At 35.2% G+C, this 20,361-nt stretch overlaps 1 protein-coding gene across 3 annotated transcripts in view; it reads left to right on the forward strand.

The window, feature by feature from the left end:
• THADA (THADA armadillo repeat containing) overlaps nt 1–20,361 on the forward strand; it is a 211,502-nt gene that overhangs the window by 68,999 nt on the left and 122,142 nt on the right. For all 3 annotated transcript variants that reach the window (XM_042826019.1, XM_042825953.1, XM_042826094.1), the window contains 12 exons: nt 23–714; nt 1,426–1,577; nt 1,743–1,898; nt 2,635–2,757; nt 3,377–3,500; nt 5,116–5,264; nt 6,123–6,333; nt 7,733–7,868; nt 8,211–8,347; nt 8,766–8,924; nt 10,113–10,270; nt 15,063–15,172. In XM_042826019.1, the coding sequence (XP_042681953.1) occupies nt 23–714; nt 1,426–1,577; nt 1,743–1,898; nt 2,635–2,757; nt 3,377–3,500; nt 5,116–5,264; nt 6,123–6,333; nt 7,733–7,868; nt 8,211–8,347; nt 8,766–8,924; nt 10,113–10,270; nt 15,063–15,172 (2,307 nt within the window). The remainder of the gene's footprint in view (nt 1–22; nt 715–1,425; nt 1,578–1,742; nt 1,899–2,634; nt 2,758–3,376; nt 3,501–5,115; nt 5,265–6,122; nt 6,334–7,732; nt 7,869–8,210; nt 8,348–8,765; nt 8,925–10,112; nt 10,271–15,062; nt 15,173–20,361) is intronic.

The following is a 20,361-nucleotide window of genomic DNA, read 5'->3' on the forward strand; positions in this document are numbered from 1 at the left end:
CTTTGTTTGTTCTTTTGGAAAGGTTAAAAGAATCCAGCATGGCAACATCTTTGTCTAGAATCCTTGCTATTTGGACCAATTCAGCACTAGCTGCCCTTATTTCAGACTCAGCAAATCTAAAAATGAAACTTGATGGAAATTCAGAGGTGATTGGGAGGCTGCTGGACTACGTTTACACACACTGGGAGCACCCTCTAGATGCTGTTAGACACCAAAGCAAACTGATATTCAGGAATCTTCTTCAGATACACCGGACCATCATTACTGGCTCTGATGAAAAATCAGACCCATTCTTTGCAAGGCTAACCAAGCGTTTACTGAGTTTGGAATGGCATGTAAAAGGGAAATATGCTTCTCTTGCCTGTCTTGTGGAGTGTCTGGGTACTGAAAATATACTGCAGTTGGACAGATCAATTCCAGTACAAGTACTGAATGTGATGAATGATCAGTCTCTTGCACCCTATGCTAGTGATCTTTTGGAAACCATGTTTACAAATCACAAAGTCCAGTTTACTTCAAGTTGTCAGAAAAGCACTTGGATTGACCAGTGGCATGATGTCTGGGTTTCTCCTCTTCTTCTAATACTATGTGAAGGGAACCATGACCAAACTACATATATAATAGATTACTATTTACCAAAATTACTCGGGTGTAGCCCTGACAGCCTGAACTACATGATTAAGATTCTTCAGGCTTCTGCAGATGCTAATCTTGGTAAGAAAATAAATACATTATTTGTAACTATAATAATTAAATATGTGTATGTGTGTATATATATTATATATATGTATGTATAGATTTATATATATAAATTTTGGAAAAGTCAATTTCAATTCCTGTTAAAATGAATTTGGGAGATAAAATTCTGGATGGGTGTTTATTGCTGTTAGTGTTTCATGGTGGGATTTTTTATAATCTTGAGTATCTTCATGCTGTGAGCAAAATAGTCCATATTCTAGTTGTGTGTTCTTTACTCTTCACTTTACCTGCCAACTTATGTTAATTATCAGGTTGTTTTTTTCCCTATTTTTCTGTTCTGTTATTATTTTCTCTATAGGCTTGTCTAACAGCAGGACTTTAGTGATAATTTTTTGTTGCAAATAAATAGATATGAGATCTATGATTTTTTTTTTTTTTGTAGTTTTTGTTGTAATTGAGTGTAATTTTCAATTAATGGCTTTTGAGACATCATAAAGTCCTTTTTGTGTATGATTTATTCATTCATGAATAGGCTTTGGATTCTAGGCAATTTAGAATGAATTGAATCTATGACAGACTGTTTTTTGGTCTTATTTGGTTTATAGAGAAAAAGAAGAGATAGGTTATGAATTGGAAGTATGTAGAATTTCTGACAAGCTCTGCAGTTAGTACTTTGTTTATGGTGTTAATGAGGCTATAATTATGACTGTATTTCATTTTCTTTAGGCTCTTGGAGTACCAGAGGAGCTCTTGGAGCCCTGATGGCGTGCCTAAGAACAGCCAGGGCTCATGGACACCTGGAGCTTTCAAATATTATGAGCAGAGGTCTTGTATCTACTGAATCTATAAAACAGGGTCTAGTCCATCAGCACAATCAGGTAGAGGGACAATTATTTCTTTGAGTCTTTAGACATTAGATTATTTGCTTAGAAAATTAGGGGAATTGCTTAGATCGTAAGTTCTGTGTCAGTATTCTTTTACAACAAAGGTACCATCATAGGTGTCTATAACTCTTTTACATTTAACATCTCAATATCTTTCAGGTTTGCATTGATGCTCTAGGTTTGCTTTGCGAAACTCATCGTAGCACAGAAATTGTATCTGTGGAAGAAATGCAACTAATTTTATTTTTTATTACGTACAACTTGAACAGTCAGTCTCCTTCAGTAAGGCAACAGATATGTTCATTGCTGAGAAAGGTAAAGAAAAAAATTATTTTGCTTGTTGTTTTAACTATATACTATTTCTGTGTTTTTTTTTTTCTACTATGTTAGAAAGTTGCTCAAATGAAAGAAGAAACTTTAAGATAAGTCTGCTTTGTATGTATTGTGCAACAGAATGACAGACAAGGATAACTTAAAAAATTAGCAATGGACACGGTGACTAATTGTGAATGGCAGTGTAGTAGGAGAATGTGGATAGGATAAGGAAAGCATATGTGTATAAAGAGTGTTTTGAATGGGAGAAGGATGGAATAGGCTTAGCAGAAGCAGCAAAAGCCCATCTCTATTTGTACTTGCCTGAAGCAGAATGAGAAATATGAGTTGTAAAATTTGTGTTGGAAGAAATGAAGTAGAAAGGGAGAAAGCAGTCCTGAGGTTAGTTAAGCTATAAAAATCTATGCATGTTAATTGAGTTATTTTTATATAGGAGCATACGTTCCATGGAAAATGGGGAGGTGGGAAAAGAAGAGTGGGTGTAAACTTAAGGAGGATGGAAATACATGTTGGAAGTGCAAAGGAATGGGAAGGAGTGTGAAATGGGGAACAAAAAACCTTGTTTTTCATGTGAAGGATCAGTTCTGTGTTGTGCTGCATATGAACTTTTTTTAAAAATTGCAAATAGTATGTAGAAATTAAGCTGAAAATCTCATTAGCCCTTATTTAACTGTAAATGACTCTTGCCTTTGCTGTGTTTTGATTTTTTTTCTTAAAGTTATTTTGTAGAATACGAGAAAGTTCTCAGGTGCTTTATAAATTGGAGCAAAATAAAACCAAGCAAGAATTGTTTGAAGATTCACCTCAAAGGAATCCTTTGGGGGTTTTGCAGAAATACAGAGTAAGTAAACATAAATTATGTTAGATTGGTAGAGATGTAGTAGACAAAAAGAAATGGGAAGGCATTTCTGTAAGTTGGTTAATTTTTCTTGAAAACACCTCAGAGTATGTTAAGTCATGTCTGTGTTAGGAAACACTGATATAGAAGGGTTCAGTCATTTCAAGTATAACAGTATTAACACTACTTGTGCAAATTAGTTTTGATAAAATGTAGTGTTTTGTCATGAACTGAGGGCTTTTTGGTTTTTGGAGAGTATCTTTAAGCTTCATTTTGTCAAAAGGCAATCCAGGTTACTTTCTGAGGATTGCTGAGTGAACTGAAACAGCAGCAAGTGGGGAATGACAGCATTTAAAGGATTTGATGTGATCGTGATCTCTGTGGGAGCAGGGATGGAAGCTCTTTAACAAAATTAAAGCCAAAGATCTTGCTATCTTCCTGTGCTCTGGGAAATAAGAAATTTGTTAATACTACAAAATTAGGCCTCCCATTCCTCCGGGTGGAGCTGGAAGGGTCATGGTTTTGTTGTGTAACACTGCAGGATGTCCTGTATGTTATTACTTAAATTTCTGTTTGTGGGGCAGCAAATAAGCTGTTCTAAAATCTCTCATTTGATCTTTAGGATTTCCTGTCATCTTTATGTGACAGACTTTTTGAGGCATTATTTCCTGGTTCGTCGCACCCAACCAGATTTTCTGCCCTTAGTATTTTAGGATCAGTAGCTGAAATATTTTCTGTTCCAAAAGGTGAGAGACTGCTTTGTATTTATAAATAAATTACAACTTATAAGGTGTGGGGATGGCAGATATTGAAGATTTTTTTAATGGAGCTGGTTAATTTCTGTCAAAGTAAAATTGGTAAAAAAATTTAGAAAGTACTGTAAAAATTAAGTACTTTGCCACTTTGATTTTATCTGAAGAGAGTATGGTACATTTTAATAGCTAATGGAATATTGAAGTAAATACAATGTCTGTAGCCTGTTGAATATCTTTCTTAAGTAAGAATTTTCTGGCAAGGCTTTCCATTTTTTTTTTTTTTTTTTTTTGTTACTAGAAAAGATTTTTGGAGAAGTTTCAGTATATTTAATAACTTCACATCCTTTACCTTTTCTAATTTGATAATAGCATGTTATTTAAAATATTGAGACCATGGAAACTGTTAATTGAAAAAAAAATTATATGTCCTTGAGATATATTGTATCCTAAATAAGGAATGCCTGAACTGGACAATTGATGATCTGCTGCTGCTGTTACTCAAAGTTTCTACACTGTTACAGCAACCTCAGTTGAAGAAATGCTGCTTGCAGCCCCGATATACTGGCAGTTTTCCTAAATCTTGGCTCTGGATCATACGATCAACATTAAAGCAAATTTTTGGTGTTCAGTTGTTATTTAAAGGAATGAGACATCTAAAACTTGATTTGGAGAGGAAGTGACCTTCTTGGTTGGTCTTCTTTTCTTAAAATCTGCTGTAAATCATTATGCTAATTTCATTATTATGAGTTTGTGGCACGCTGTTGTGACTTCTGATTTTTTAGGAGAAAATTGTACTGGGAGTACTTAATAGCTTTAAGATTTAGGAGTGTAACTTTTACAAAGGAGATTAGCTGCAGTTGTGTTTGTGTTGTAGCATGGTGTGCTTGTTTACGTCTTAAAACTTCTGGCTTCTTTCTGGCATTACGTCAATGCCCACAAATCATGACAGCATGCAGAAGTCTTAAATCCTTTTTTGAAAAGAATTTCTTGCTACTTTTACTGAATTCCCGGGAAATAGTTTTCAAAGCTGAATAAGTCAGATTCTGTTTTTGGCAACGAGTTACTGTATGGGAACTGCCAAATCATGGCCTGAACCTCTGATTGATCACCTGAGGCAAGCAATGAGTCAGCCACTGGAGCACAGGTGAAGGCAATTCACCTGTGCTGCTGGAAGAGGTGGAGCCTGGCTCCATCTCTCCTAGACCTATTGAAGAGCTGGCTGCCAGTGGGGAAGGATCTCTTCTGGAGATCCCTCTTCTGGAGTTTTGCAGTGAGCCCAGGATGTGGGTAAGCATTTTATCTATTCTCTTGTTGTTATAACATGCTTAGCCAAACTTTCTAGTTCATTTCATAATTGTAACATCTTTATGTTCATTGATTATACAGTTATTTTCTGTATTGCGGAGAGTAACTTTCTGATGTGGGAACTTTTGCTTCAAAAATAAACGCATCATCTTAAATACTCATTAGTATTAAAATAATGCTTTAGCTAAAATTCTATTTTAGTCTTTCTGATACTAGAACAAAATAAAATGTAAATATGATGCTTATTCTGATTTAAAAAAATACAGCAAAAAAATTACAGCAAAACAATTTCTTTGAGCAGGCCAGGAGCAAGTTTTTAGATTGGATCAGGAGATGAATTCTGCTCGTGTCCGAACTTTGATTCAGTGCTTTGCGAGTACTTTTGAAGAAGTGAAAGTCCTAGCATTTGAGCTGCTAATGAAGCTACGTGATGTTGTGTTTAATTTACAGGTATGTAACTAAAAATAATTTAAAGGGAGTAATTTCATGGAAGATGAATGCTCTGTGTTGAATTAGGTACTTGAATAGCTCTTGACAGTTAGAAGCTGGTCCAAGTTGACTGCAGTAGAGTTCAGCCCTAGTTTTTTCTGTAGATTTTTTCACAGCTTCAGCCTTTACCTAAGAAGGCTAGTTTTGCTAACAGATGAGAAAATATGGGCAGTTCATTGGGTGTGGCTATAAACTGTTTACTAAGCACGTTTTGATACTGGGGAAGAGCATACTCTAGTATCATCTAAACAGATAAGGTAAGCTCTTAGCTGTGATGTCCTTTGCAAGTGATTGAGGCATTTTGACTTTGTTACTCATAAATGTCACAAAACTCAGCCTTGTGTTTCTGTTCCTCTTTGATTTGGTCTCAGATTTCATTTTCTGATTGTCTATGATTTCTCTCAGATTTTGCACTTTATATTGTTGGTTTTTTTTCTGATTGCTTTATGAACGCTCTATAATTAAAAAGGTACTGGTGAGCAAACAGTGCTTCCCAGTAACACTTGCTTCTCTGTGAGGACTGTTGGCAAAGCACTCTATTTTGAAATCAAAACCATCTTCCTGTGATGTATGTTGTGTTTGAATGCTGCTTTATAAATGAGCATTCCCATCTTCACTGAGTACGTGATTGTATCTTTGCTAAATGCCTACACAGTTCACATTTAGACTGCAAGGCAATCTGTGTATAATATAAACGTTTCTTAAAAAATGCGTACCTGCAGACTCATTGAAAGGCATGTTCTTCAGTTTCAGGGTGTTAATTAGTTTAATTAAATCAAAATGGGAGCTCAATAAAATGAGCCCTATTGTTTCTTTCAGGATTCGGAAAGTCTAGATCTGTTATTCCGAGCAGCAATGGAACTTAGCACAAGTACCAAGCCATATGATTGTGTCACTGCTTCCTATCTGTTGAACTTCTTAGCATATCATAAAGATCTACAGCATATTTGTTTAAGAAAATGGATTAAGCATAACCTGCAGGTGACTGAAGACACATCAGTAAATACAGTGGAGAAGAACACTTTAGCAGGTAAATTTTAGAGAAATTATCACCAGCATTTTTTTTATATTTAATTGAAATCTTGTTGCTTCTCTTCAAGACATTCCAGAATAGGCAGAGTGAGAAGGTGTTTATTTCTAATAGGATTTGAGATATATTTACTTTTGCTGTTAGTAGACTGTTTCATCTGTTATGAAGATCTTAATCAAGTCCTGTTCACGTTGACGCTTTCGCATGTTTTCAGAAAGTGGATTTCATTATTGTTTTGGTCAAAAGGAATATGACATTGAGAGCTTTAACTCTTTTGATGAAGCTGGTTACATAAAGTGCTGGAAAGGAACCTCTGTTCCTTGAAAGCTCGTTTAGCCAGAGCAAAGGCAGCTGTGGTTTGTCTGTATCATGTTTAAGTACTTGACATTTGAAGTGCTGACTCTTGGACCTCTGTTCACTCAGAACCATTGTTCCAAGTGGTTTGCAGTCCTGTGTATACGTTGCTGCTTTGTTCACATGTGGAATATTTTTTTTTAATTTGGTGCCTCTGGGTGAAAGCTGCAAAGCTCTAGATCTATCAGATCTGGCAAATTCATTAAACAAATATCTTCCAGATCTAATAATTGGAAATGAAATTAAAAATCGGGAAGCTCCATTGTTTGTGATTGAATGCTGAACGTAGTTTTTAGTGAACTCATAACTTTTTTTGTCCTCTTAGTGACTTCTTTTCTAGTAAGACTTCTTATTGGCTTGTTAGTATTTTCTTCATGTGCAGTGAAACCATGATTTTTGAGACATCATTATGATTACTATAAATAAAGGAAATGTATGGGTAATCTCATGTCTCATTGTTAGAGGGTATTTTCTATTAGTGATCTGTAGTTTGTTATTTGGATCTGTAATTCATTCTGATTCTGACACTGATATGCTACATAGTATAAATGTAAATAGAATTGGCACAAGTACCCTTGCAAACTGGGCAGCTTCTTCGGTGGCTAATTAAAGACTCAAATATTTAACAGGAAGCTGCTGATATTTAATATTCTGTTGAGCTGTTTGTTGTTTTAAGCTGCTTCTATGGACAAAGTCTAACTTTCAGTATGTGGTAGGTTACCTCTCTTGACTTCAGCGTGGGTTGTGTAATTGTCTCTGAGTTCATGGTCTTGGCTATGCTTTTCACTGTTGCTGTTTGATTTGGACAGACTGAACAGAATATAACATATTGTTGGTGTTTAGGTAGCTGAAAACCAACAATAAGCATTATTAAATGGATGGAAGAGTAAGGAGTGTAAGGAAAGAAATTTCTCTGCGTTTTCCATTGAACTGTTTTATAAACAGGTTTTATTCGTATTTCTTCTAAGCAGGTTTGTTTTTCAGAAAATACACTGTGTGTATTTGTATGTACAATTTACATCTGTAACTTTTAAAAAAATTTTAGTTATCAAGCTTTTGTTGGTGAATGTTGAAGAAGAAATATTTCAAGCAAAAAGGTCTCTACTTCAAGCAGCAGCGTCATTCCCAATGTATGGGAGAGTGCATTGTATAAACGGAGCATTGCAGCAATTACCTCTTAAGTAAGTAAAGCATACTACAAAATAGTAAGTTGTAACTCCTTAATTAAGCACAGTGGAAAGCTGCTCACTGGAACATAAAAGCATGCAATGTTATCTGTAATGAATTCCAGTACCTGCGGGTTTTGGCGCTCTGACTGACTGCCATGGTTTAGCGAGGTGTTGCACATTCCTCTGTGAGTATAAGAACTCAGTGTTAGGACTTGTCCAACTTATTTGTTGTTTTCACAAATACAGTTGTAGATGTGTTTATAAGGTGGTTTTTTTTTTTTTTTTTTTTTTTTTTCCCTTTAAATGTAAAATTATTTTAATCCTTGGTATGTTGCTTGCCTCTTTTCTTAATAGTAACTTGATGTTCATAACTGAATGGAAGCAAATAGTGGCAAGGCTCATTCTGATGTCATATGAACTGTCTGCTGTAGTGTCACCAGTAGTGCAGAGCTCATCACCAGAGGGTCTTATTCCAATGGATATTGATTCAGGTAAACAAACAAATAAGCAAACAAACAAAAAGAATTCTGTAAAATCTGAAGCTCTTGAAGTTGTCTTTATTTCTTAATTCAGGCAATTCAGGAAATGAATCCTTACACCAGTCCCTTTCAAATTTCTGTTTTATGTCTTAATCTTAAGCCATTCTTTTAAGTTTTGATACAGGCTATCTGTCTTCTGCACTAAACGGAACAAGCCTGTGGAGATTGTGTTGTTTCAAAACAGGTGACTGTGTGGTCTGCTTTTCTTTCTTCCTTGGTCTTTATAGTCACTGTGGTTTGAAATGTTACTGCTAAGGGCCTTCTTTTTTTTATTACTTAAAATAAATTACCTTTGTATGAAGAACTGACAGTATAATAGTAATAATAAAATAAGAAGAAAGCAGCTGAAGTATTCTTATCTAATGTGTAGAAACTGCGGATCGCCTGCAGATGATTCTGAATGAGATACAGCCGCAGGACACAAACGATTATTTTATGCAAGCAAAAATGCTGAAAGAACACTGCAAAGTAGAGTCTAAACAGCTGGCTGACCACAAGCCGGTGGAAAATATTTGCGCAGAAATGAGAGGTAAATCAAACACTGCATTAATAATTAAATCAAGTTATTCTTTACAGAGCAGACGTTTTACTTGGGTGATCAAAGTTGGAAGTTATTTTCTCCATATAATGTTTCACTTCTTCAGTAAACTTGTCAGAAGCTAGTTATTCATGTGCACGGTTTTAAAGACTAATTCACTATGTTTCTGCAAGATTGTGGTTAATCTCTCTTAGAGTACATGTGAAAATGAGTTGTTTTGATATTGGCCTGGATTCTGTTGCCCAAACTTCACTGGCCAGGTAATCTTTAACACCTCTTCTGTCAAGAAACCCTTTAACACATTGCTTGTTGAAAGGTGTTAGTGTGATTTTGCTCTCCAGTGTACACAAGGCTAGTGGGAATTTATTCATGCGGTAAAACTTGTTGCATGGGATTACATAAGCAGAAGCTTCTGTTTGAAGGCTTCCAGGGATAAAATGTTAGATAATATTTGCCTGTTTTAGTGAATAGCAGCTGTGCAATTTTTCTATCTCTTTACGTCTCAGTTTCAAACTTTAGTGTATTTATTGTGTGCCTCCGTATATTTACAAAATATCTGTACATTTCAAAGGTAATGATTTAGGTGAGGTTTTTAAGTTTTAGAAACAAAAAGTTGGACTTTGTTTCTTCACACGTTTTCCTGTGTATAAAACGGTTTTTTGATTGGCCGTATGTTTTGTTTCATGAAAATGTTTGTAAATTACGTTAGACTCTCGTAATGTCCACTAGGTGACGCTGCTGCATTAAAATGTGTATGGTCTGGGAGCATGGGGGCATCTGAGTTTAAAAAAAATAAATAAATGAAAGGGAGGGGAAACCCACAAATAACATCTAGTGATGGATTGATGATTGGTATAGGAGTTCATTGGAGCTACAAAGCTGCTGATGTTTGTATAGCTTGATATGCAGTGCAATGCTGATGTTGACAAAAAGACCTTTAAAATAGTAGTGAAGTTGTATACTGCTCTCATATCCAAGCAGAGTTGAGTATGATATAAATTTCCAAGAATTGAACTGAGATCAACAGAGCTAAATTATCTTTTGTACTACTTGGTTTTGAATTGTTTTGTAGTGAATCATATTTTGTTACAAGATCAAGCGAAATTAATTCTAAATTACAAGTCTGTGCCTGAGAATTTGGAGTCAGACTATTAATATTTCTGGATTTTTGTTTTTAAGGTAAAGAAAGTCAGATATGTGATGTCACAGCTCAAATGGTACTCGTGTGTTGCTGGAGAAGCATGAAGGAAGTATCTCTGCTGTTAGGGACACTGTGTAAACTTTTGCCTGCACAGGCTGCATCTGAACCTTCAAATGGGTTGATTACTGTAGAACAGGTAGGGAAGTACTTCTCATTAAAAAGATCTTCATATTCTGGGGAAAAACAGACAATTTTTATGAATGTCTTCCTTTTAAATAAAGCTATATTAAATATGAAAAAGTCTTTTTATTGCTGTGCATGTGGTTAACAATCTATTTTTGATACAATGGTATGCAGGAGGCATAATGCTTAAAGTAGTGACAATAGGTGTAGTTATACATAGCAGACAAACTGAAGAAATATTCATATTGCTCGGTTATTTATAGGATGTATATTCTTTTCATAAGAACTGATTTATATTTATACATATGCATATATATGAATTGTATGTTAGAATTATTAACAATTTTATGAACTGGCTTTGTTTTTAAACAGTTTTTTAATTTCATTTTGAGCTATAGATGTTGGTATTTTCATAAAGCTCATTAACTGAACTTCATAATAAAAAATTCTGAAAGAGAAATATGCTGACTGGTCATAGCCTTCTGCTACATAGGATGTTTGAATTGTGGACAATTTAATGTGACTCTTCTTCCTCCAATGTTTTTGGTTTTAGAGATCAGAAATGTTAGTATGCCATCTGGATCTCTTGTAGAATGTTGAGTGCAGTACTTACAAGAAATTAGATTACCACAGTCATTTATTTGGGAAATATTTTGCCTTTATTAAATTTCTGTTTTTAATTGATGGCCTTTTCATTTCCTTATGATTTTGACAAAACCAGTCTACCAGTGCAAGATTGAAATACGCAAAACATACTACTTATTAACTTCTTTCCAGTAGAAAGTGAATAGTTTTTCATTAGGTGTTGTGAGTTTCTGTCTTAAAATGAATAACGGTGTAATTGCAGGTCTTATTTCTCGTAGTTGTAGTGCCATGGAAATAGTGTTAGTATCTTTATTCTTGCGCTGTCTCTGGCCTACTTGTTTCCTGGCTGGTTTACAGCTTTACTTCTATTGCTGTAGAGGTCTGGAAAGTGGATAAGAGCAGATAATGTGTTTCTACTACTGTGTTCTTTACTCTGCTTCAAGTCAGGAATTGACAACTTAGCATGAGTTGGCGCTTACTGTAGTATTTCCATTCTTATTTAGAAAGCAGACATTAGCAGAAACATGTCTTCTTTTGATATAGATGCCTTATTAGATTCTCTGTGCTCCTGACGTCTTCCTATAAAATTCCTAATGTTCTAATCTGAAGAACATTATTTGATAGGAAATCAAATTATAATAATATATACAATATATATATTATATATATTATATATATATATATATAAAAGAATTATAGGGAAAGTTATAGCCATTTTCACCGCACTTTCTGTAAGTAGCCTTACCTTATTGTACAAAAAGAATATTTCGTCAGAAATTACTAGAAATGTCAGTACCAGAATTTCTGTGGCTTTAAACTTCTATGAAACACTTTTTCAATGTTGAGAAATAGTAGAATTGGATTTTAGTGTTTTATGCAGATACACCCTTTTGCAGTTGTCCATCTTTTTTGTTCTGTAAGTGCCTAGGGATTTAAGAATATGGAACTGTGAAAGTCAAGAGAAGCTTTGGTTCTAATTACCTTGAACTGGGGCTAGATATAAATGTTGAGTTAAATCTGTTGCAAAGCATCCCTTCCTAGCATTGCACCTTTCTCCTTATTTAGGTCAGTAACTGTGTGACGTTATACCTTATGGCATGGATGCTATTTTGCAATTTATTCATCTTAAATATTGTAATAAGTGCTGAATTTTTTTGCAATTTATTCATTTTAAATATTGTAATAAGTGCTGAATTTGCATGTTCTCTTTTTTTTTTTTTTTTTCTTTTTTTTTTTTTCTTCTTGGAAGATAACAGTGCCTGCCAACTAGCTGTGGCTTTATTTCTTCATTACTCTTTACTAGCAGTTAAATGTTGTCTCTTGTGGCGTGTCCCCATGTAGGGAAAGTTGATAAGACAATCAGCACTTGTTTGTTACTTATTATTCCTACTGGAAGTTGGGACTATATTACATTTGCACCTTCCTTATCTTTTGAGTTACAGATTAGGTTTGCATGGTGTTTGAATGTCACAGTGTGTGCTGAATCTTCAGAATATCTTCATGTGCTTTCTGTAGAGATGCATATAGAAGTTGCAAAATTCTGAATATAAATTGGCAGTTATTAATGTCTAGCCCATGTTGTGATAATTGCTTTGCCTTTGAAAATAGACACGGGAGTTGCCTTGTCTGTCTGATGGTATCCCTCCATTCAAATATTTGCTCTATCTTTCATTCTCCATCTGGCCCAGAAAATCTGAGGTGCCAGAGCCAAAGCTGTGCCTAGTAGGATAATCATGCAAATGGCCTTTCGTAGAAGAGTTGTTCCATTAGCAGCCAAGTGATCAAAATAATATCCAACAAAGACTCTGTTGTCCCATGACCATCATGAGACTGTGCTCCAAGCCTGGTATCTTAAGTTCTTCCTCAAACTCCTGTTTATCGCAGATGTAAGGTTTTAATATGATTTTAGGAGATAAGCTTACCAAAACCGTGTGCCAAGGTGAACAGAAACAGGCAGCGGAAATGAAGACTTGGTGCTGTCCCAGTGCCAGGGGTTCTGCTTGTGTTAACCCTGACAGACTGGGTCTTGTGCTGGAATCTTTAAGTCTGCAGAAGACTTTCCATAATGACAAACCTCTGTGTTCTTTCATATTTGTGCTAGTGCTAACTCCAGTTGCTGCTTTGGTGTTTGTTCTAATCAGGAACAGATTCGCTTGTTTTTAGACAAAGCAAAAGTTGTCTTCTTCCAGTTCTTAATGTAAAGTGTCTTGTGTAGAATTTGGTACCAGCCAACTTTTAATATTTTGGGAAAGTTCTCTCTAGAGTATAGGATAGGATAGTATAGGACTTGGTGGCATCTAATCACCAGAAAATAAGATACAAATATACTCGTTTCTAAAGTACTTTCAGAATCTTCTCTACTGAATGAATGTCTGCTGAATATGGAGACTTTTGATCTCAATAGCAAGTTTAGCCCTGCAAACTGTCAGTTCTTTTGTTAGACTAACCTGTCATACTCTTGATATTTAGTCAAGATAATCTAACGTACTTAAGATATTTGCTTTCCACAGCATATTTGAGTATTTTATCTTTGAGTGTACTTTCTTGTATAAATAAAGTAGGTGGAGTCACTTTTTCTTACAGTTGCTGTGACTCTTCATGATGATGTAGACAATTCCTTGGATTTATTCTCCATGACATTGAAGAGCTGGTTTTATGATACAAGGAAGCTGAATGCTATTCAATCCTGGAAGAGTAAGAATGCCATGCTCATGAATCCTCTTAAGTTTGGAATGCATAGTTAGCATGGATCCTGAGGCAAGTTCCTCTGTCATTTTCTGAAAAAAGAGTTGTGGCAGTTCTTTTTTTTCAAACTGTAGCATATGAATGAAAGTGAATATACCAGAGTTCAGTTCGATGTAATCCTCTGGTCATTGAGGCTGTTGCAAAACACTCAGAAATATAAGTAGTAAGTTGAAAGTTATGTGACAAAAAAAAGTATCCCATACGAAAAATAAGGGTGGTGGTGGAGCAGGAAAGCAGTTTGACTTGCATGTGTATGGTTTTCTTGGTTTGGTTTTGTTTATACAGCTGGAGAGTTGGTCTGTCTGTGGGTCAGTTGCTTCTGGAAAAAAGGCTCTTATTCTGAGGCGAGAGACCTGAAACCCTGCAGATATTTCCAATTATTGCTTATCTTAGGCTGGATTTAGCTGCAGGAAGTAGGACGTTTAAGCTCTCTATTTTTTTTTTTCTTTTTTTTTAAAACTATTATACTTTCATTGTTTGGATAAAATGAATTAATGGTTAGAAAACTGTAGCTACATACGGCATTAACTCCTCTGACATCTTAATTACTTGTTAGACTATTAAAGTGTTCTAGCTTATAGCTGATAAAATAATAATTTTATAGGAAACTTAATGATTTAATAGTTGGTTTTTTTTATAAAAGTTTTGAAGATCTTTCTGAAGAAAATCTTGCATAGTAAAATGAATGTTATTGTTTTAAACACATGATATTGGAAGTTTGCATTAAACCTTGAAAGTCAATGATTCTCATAATTCTGGAATAAAGAAGCATCTAAATCCGTGTACAATTAGATTGTGTGGCACTGTAGGCTTCCAAACAGCATTGGAAGCTTGATCATCTTGATAGGGTGCTAGAAAGTAATGATCAGCGAAAGTTCAATTGTAGCATTTCGTTTTTTCAGATGTAGCTCTCATTACTCCATATATACAATGTCTTTTTTTTCTGTTCTGAAATTGTTTCTAGTAGTCACAGACATTCTTGCAGAATTGAGGGAATTGAGGCAACTTCAGAACAGCTCGCTAAGATAGGTTTGTTTTCCTTTGGTACAATTCTTTAGAAATTTGAACTTATTTTCTGATATGTTTTTGTAAATATTTGTTTCTGCTGTTACAATGTAGTAGACATTTTCTTTGGAATTTAAGGCTAAGAGTGATGACCATCAAAGATTCTGAATTTGTCATTTGTCATCAATCCAGAAAAGGATTGTCCTTTTCTGAAAATCTGAATGTGCTCATCTTAGACAAGCAGCTAATTTATGTCCTTTATTTTTTTGGTGCTCTTCTAAGGACGTGATACTGTGCCTTTAACCTGGAAGAAAAATAATTAGTACATTCAGTTCTTAAGTGCTTTTTACTTTTGCCAGTGGTCTGTTCAACCAGGGGGAGAACTTCTGCTCTTAACTTCAGTATCTTGCATATGTAAGTGAACTGTCTATTTATAATTCCAAGTAACTTTGTTACTGTTTTCTTTTAAGGTCAAAAATATTGGAGACTACTTTAAACATCATCTGATGCAGTCAAGGCACAGGGGTGCCTTTGAATTGGCATATGCTGGCTTTGTGCAACTTACAGAAACACTTTCAAGGTAAAATATGTGCAACTTATTAGGTTGTTAATATAATAATTTTACCAAACTCTGTTATCAACCCTGAAGCTGACTGTTCAGTAAGGTCATTGGTACCAAGTGGATTTTGAGTGTGGTGTCGGTATGATATGTCTCTAGTTATATGGCATTTACAGACAATATTACTTGTGGTTAGGAATAGTGATTCAGCACTGGATGAAGATACAGACATTTTATGGTGGTTTTTTTTTTTTTTTGTTTTTTTTTTTTTTTTTTTTTTTTAATTTCTGGAGTGTTAGTTTACAGAATGACCCTGAAAAGCTCTTGAGGGAAGCAGGGGTGTAGAATTCCTTCCCCTTCTCCTCCTTCCCAAGTCCTTAATGAAAATAAATGCCAGACATTTTGTTTTCAGCCAAGATGCTTTCCTGGAAACTTTTATTACTTGCCATTGGATGAGTTGTGCATTCTGGCATTTGGAAGTCTATCTGGCAGTGCATCACAAGATGTGATATGAAATCTTTTATTTTTTTTTTTTTAGTTCCTGTAACTTTATACTTTCCTAGAAGAACAAAATGAGCAGAGCTGATCTGAGATCTAGGCAGGGGTGCTGAAACTTCCATTATATATAACCTATTTTCCTTCTGTTAGAATGTGTATGTCAGTAACATTTCTTTGTGATACATAATATTTATATCCATTTTTTAAGAAGACAAATCAAAATCTCTAATGACTTTGTGGGTTTGGTTTTTTTTTTTTAATGTAGTTTTTGAAATGACTGATTAAATTTTTCAATTTGAAGTACACGTATTTTAACATCAAACTCAGATAAAGTATCTGGCATTTTCCTTTTGCACCATGTCAGCTAGTTAGAGCCACAGCTCCTTTTGTGTTTTTTTTTTTTTCTTTGAAGTTGGGGAAAAAAGAGATGATAGGAGCGAGGTGTGTGTGTGCTGTGTTCTTTTTATTTTTTTGTATTATTTTAAAGTTAAATATAAGTCTGTGGATGGGAACAATGACAACTACCGGAACGGCTGCCTGGCCAGCTTCACGCTGTGTCTAAGACAGTTTCAAGAACAGAAATGAGCAGTTGTACTCTGGTGGAGTGGCTGGTTAGCTAGTAGTGCTGCTGCAGAAAAAGAAGTATTTGATATCATTGCCCTGTGACACTCTTGTTTGCTATTTCCAGTTAACTTTGCTGCAGGTTTAGTTATTTTCCATTGTCAGTGCTGTGTGTATTGAGAGAGCAGCTACTGCAGTGAGAGAGAAAAAATTTGCCACAATAGTGACAGGGAAAATGGACAACAGTTAAGGTATTCCCATGTATCTAGTTATTTTTCTAGAGAAATGACTGTATTGTCACATCAGTTAGTGAATCTATTTTGAATAGATAACATAAGAGACATCTTACAGTTTTCATATTCCAAATCTATTGCAAAGTATTGTTCTGCTGGTTAGTGTGTATTTCTGGCTGCTGTTTAAAGACACAGTAGCATACTGCTCACCATTTCGTTCAGTCTGAATCTGATGATTGAGTGGGGAACAAAAAAGCAACTTCCTCATCTCAGTAGAAAAATGATTTCCTTCTCTGTCAGACTTCAGACATAATTTAAGACTTCTGTATTGTTAGCTAAGCTTGGTTTCATATGTGAAACTTTTTTTTTTTTTTTTCTCTGAGACAGAGATAAGCTCAGGCAAGAAAATATTAAGAAATTGAGAAACTGGACTTCTCTTAACATGCGCAGTGACAAACTGGAACATGTTCTGCCCAAAACTGTTTTTTTCATGTGAGGCAGCATTTTTTTGAATGTTTATTAAATGAATATAACATTCCAAATAAAGTAGGCTGTTAACAGCATGGAATGCATAGAAGGAGCTGCTGAGTATTGAAAGATGTTAGCAATAGATGTGTTGTTTTAAAAATCGCATGTTTATATTTTACAATCTGCTTTTGTTTCAAAGGATTTGTTCTTTCAGTTGGATTGAAGTGAAGCTCGACATTAGAGTCATACCAAAAAATCCACCAAAAACCAATCAAACAGAAAGCTTAAGAGAACTCTGCTTCTCTCTCAATGGTTAAAGCAGTATACATAGAATCATAGAATCATAGAATTGCTCAGATTAGAGAAGACCTTAAAGATCAAGTCCAACCACAACCTAACCATGCTACCCTAAATCTAACAACCTTCCACTAAATCATGTCTCTGAGCACCACATCCAAACGCTTCTTGAACAGATTCGGGGATGGTGACTCAACCACCTCCCCGCGTGTCATCAAAAAAAAGCTTATGATTTCAGTAAATTTCTCTTCCAAATTAACAGTTTTCCGAAACAGTCTTTTGATGATGCATGCTACTTAGCATTATAAAAGCTATAGTTATTTATTTCAAATACAGCATATATTCCTTGGAAAAAATCCAGCTTGCAAGAAGGAGACAGAAGCTCTTTGGAAATGTATTTGTTTCTATGAAATATATACTTGCCAGGAAGTACTGGTCTCAAGGCTAACTTTTGTGTTTAAAATAAAGAGGGTGATTTCGGAATAGCTAGTAATTCTTAGTTTGGTACTCCTGGGACACAGGGGATTTGGGCTGAAGCTTCTTCTCTGAAGTAATGAGTAAGTTGAGTCCTGCAGAGAATGCAGTTGTGTTGTAGGTCTGTTGAGTGTCCTGGAGCCTTTCCGTTTATCCTTTTGGAACTGTGAGACTGTTCTGCAGGTAAATATGAGCTGACCTCTCTACGTAGCTGATAGACATTCTTGAAGGGTAGGTACCAGAATTTATTGCATCTACACGTACTAGAGGAGGAACTCTTTTCTAGGGCAGCTTGTATAGTCATATAAATAGCTTAAACATGATACTTTGCTTAATGGAGTTGAAGACTAATAGAAACCTCATTGACACTTTGTAATTATTCTTTCACCAAGACCCAGTGAAAAATGTAGCACAAATAGTGGTAAATCTCTATCCTGCACTTTTAGGAAAGACTGCAGATAAACACGGTGCTTTATTTCAGATGCCAAACGTTTGCTTAAAACTATGTTCTAGAATATTTCCATCTTTACTCTATAGTCCCTAAAAACTAAAAGTAGAGTCTTGAGGCAGAGCGGCGGTGTTCACAGCTGTCTAGGCTAGTAGTCAGAAAAGAATCTTCCCTCTGCAGGGATTTCTTATAATGGTGATGAAATATCATCTGATTAGTCAAATTTGAGCGCTGAATTTGACACTCATTTGGACATAAATTGTTGAATTTGTTTAAAGTATGTTAGCTATTGTTCTTCCTCTTCTCTGTTCATAGTCCTTCTGTTGGTGAGATGTTCCCTCCATTTTGTCTGCTTGGTATTGTCTGTGACTGCACCTTTTCAAAGAGTATATAAAGTAAGCATCATTCATATCGGTGAAACAAGCAGTCCTTTTTTAGGATTTTTCTTGTCATTGACCCTGAGAGATTATTAATGCTTATTTGGTGCAGTGAACTGGTAGGTAGGGAAACTCTCCTGGAAGACTTTTGACATCTATTTTAAACTAGAGTCTCTCAGAACCCATATGGATATCCTAACTACTTGTTTACTATAAATGGTGTTTGTCTGTTTTGTGTTTATTTTAACTGGTGGACTTTTTCTGAGAGATCAAGTAGAATGTAAAGACTTCATGGGAATCTCAAAATTGTAGGGCTACATAGTTATGGCTATAATGCTTTCTCTCACTGAGGTCCCAGAATGCACTGGGGAATGGGAAGAGAGATGTCATACAATGCAGTGTGCTTATTGAGGATCATTTTTAAAGAAATGGAGCTTAAACTGAACTCGGTGACCAAAGTTTTTGTGTCTTATACAAGAAGTGAAGAGTATTAAATAAAGAATTGTAGCAGACAATATGGAATAAGAATCTTGCTTTGATGTTACAAATGTTTAATCCGGTATCAGTGCGTATTTTTCTCCTCATCCAGTCAGTTGCTGATCTTTGGTACTCCTGGTACCTGAAGTAGATTCTAAATTCTCTGTTTTAAGCTTAGGTTCTAATTCATTTAGTTGTTATGAAGTGACTGTAACTCTTTACCTTCCCACTCCCTCCAGGATGCTGGGAAAGCTTCTTGGAAACATTAAAAGTAATTCATGGACTTTCTAGTGAGGTGAACTAAAATTGTTTCTAACTTCTTAGCAAAAGTGTTAATAGAGATGTGAAGGAAATAGTCTAAAATCTCTGAGATTTTTGAGGTCATCCAAGTTTCTGTTAGTGGCATTAGTGCTAAAGAAACAACAGCTTTATCAGATCAGCTATATCACTTTGAAAATTTTATTTTATTTAGAGCTATGGAAAGGGGATGCAAGTGGGAGGACTTCATTATTTCAGAGGAGCTGTTCTTAAAAGTAGACTTTCTCTAGGATAGATTACATAGTTGTGTTTCTGAAGCTTAGATTCTTGTCTATTTGTCTGAGAAATATAATGGAGGCTGGCTTTATATTACATATATGGAAAAAGAGTACGGTTCCATTAAGAGAGAAAAATGGTGAAAGAAAACTCCCTTTTCCCCAGACAAGGATAGTTTACAGTGATTGGAGACTCTGAATTCTGGATATACCCTTGTAGAAAATGCTAGTCCTTATGTGAAATCTATGCCACAAACCACCAGCATCCAGGAAAGCCAAATCCAGGATTGACCCCTTGTTCTTAACACACCATTAATTTTGGATAGGAGAAAATGGAGAGAGGGGTTTAGCTTTAACTTTGAATTGCCAGGCTTTTGTCCCATTGAAACTGACCACAGAAACTGTTCTGGGCACGTATGAAATTGTTATAACCAGAAGAAAGACAGTCTGAATTTTGTGGAAAAATACCTTACTGCAATACATCTTAAGTAATTTACGTATCAAGTTACAGTGTAATATTTTAATTAGCAATATAGTTTGCTTGATCTGGTCAAAAGAAAAAAAATGAATTGTTCTTGAAAATGACATTTGAGCTTGTGACTACCATTTTTATGTTGTAAAGCTCCACTATTGTTCAAATTTCAGGCCACCTGCTTCTTGAGTCAATATTCTTCTTGCCAGACCATGAGGATATAGCTGCCAAATTCAAGGGAGTAGTCTCCTCCATTGCAAAGTCAATAGTCTCCAATGTTTTTACCTTTAAAATAATAACACTTTTGCATTAAAATAAAAAATATGTATTTTTTAAATTTGGACTTTTGTGGGTTACTGAACAAGGTAGGAT

The sequence above is a fragment of the Centrocercus urophasianus genome, unplaced genomic scaffold (assembly GCF_019232065.1).
Source record: "Centrocercus urophasianus isolate 14NV4802_14NV808 unplaced genomic scaffold, USGS_Curo_1.0 seq_10, whole genome shotgun sequence".
NCBI classification, from domain to species: Eukaryota; Metazoa; Chordata; class Aves; order Galliformes; family Phasianidae; genus Centrocercus; species Centrocercus urophasianus.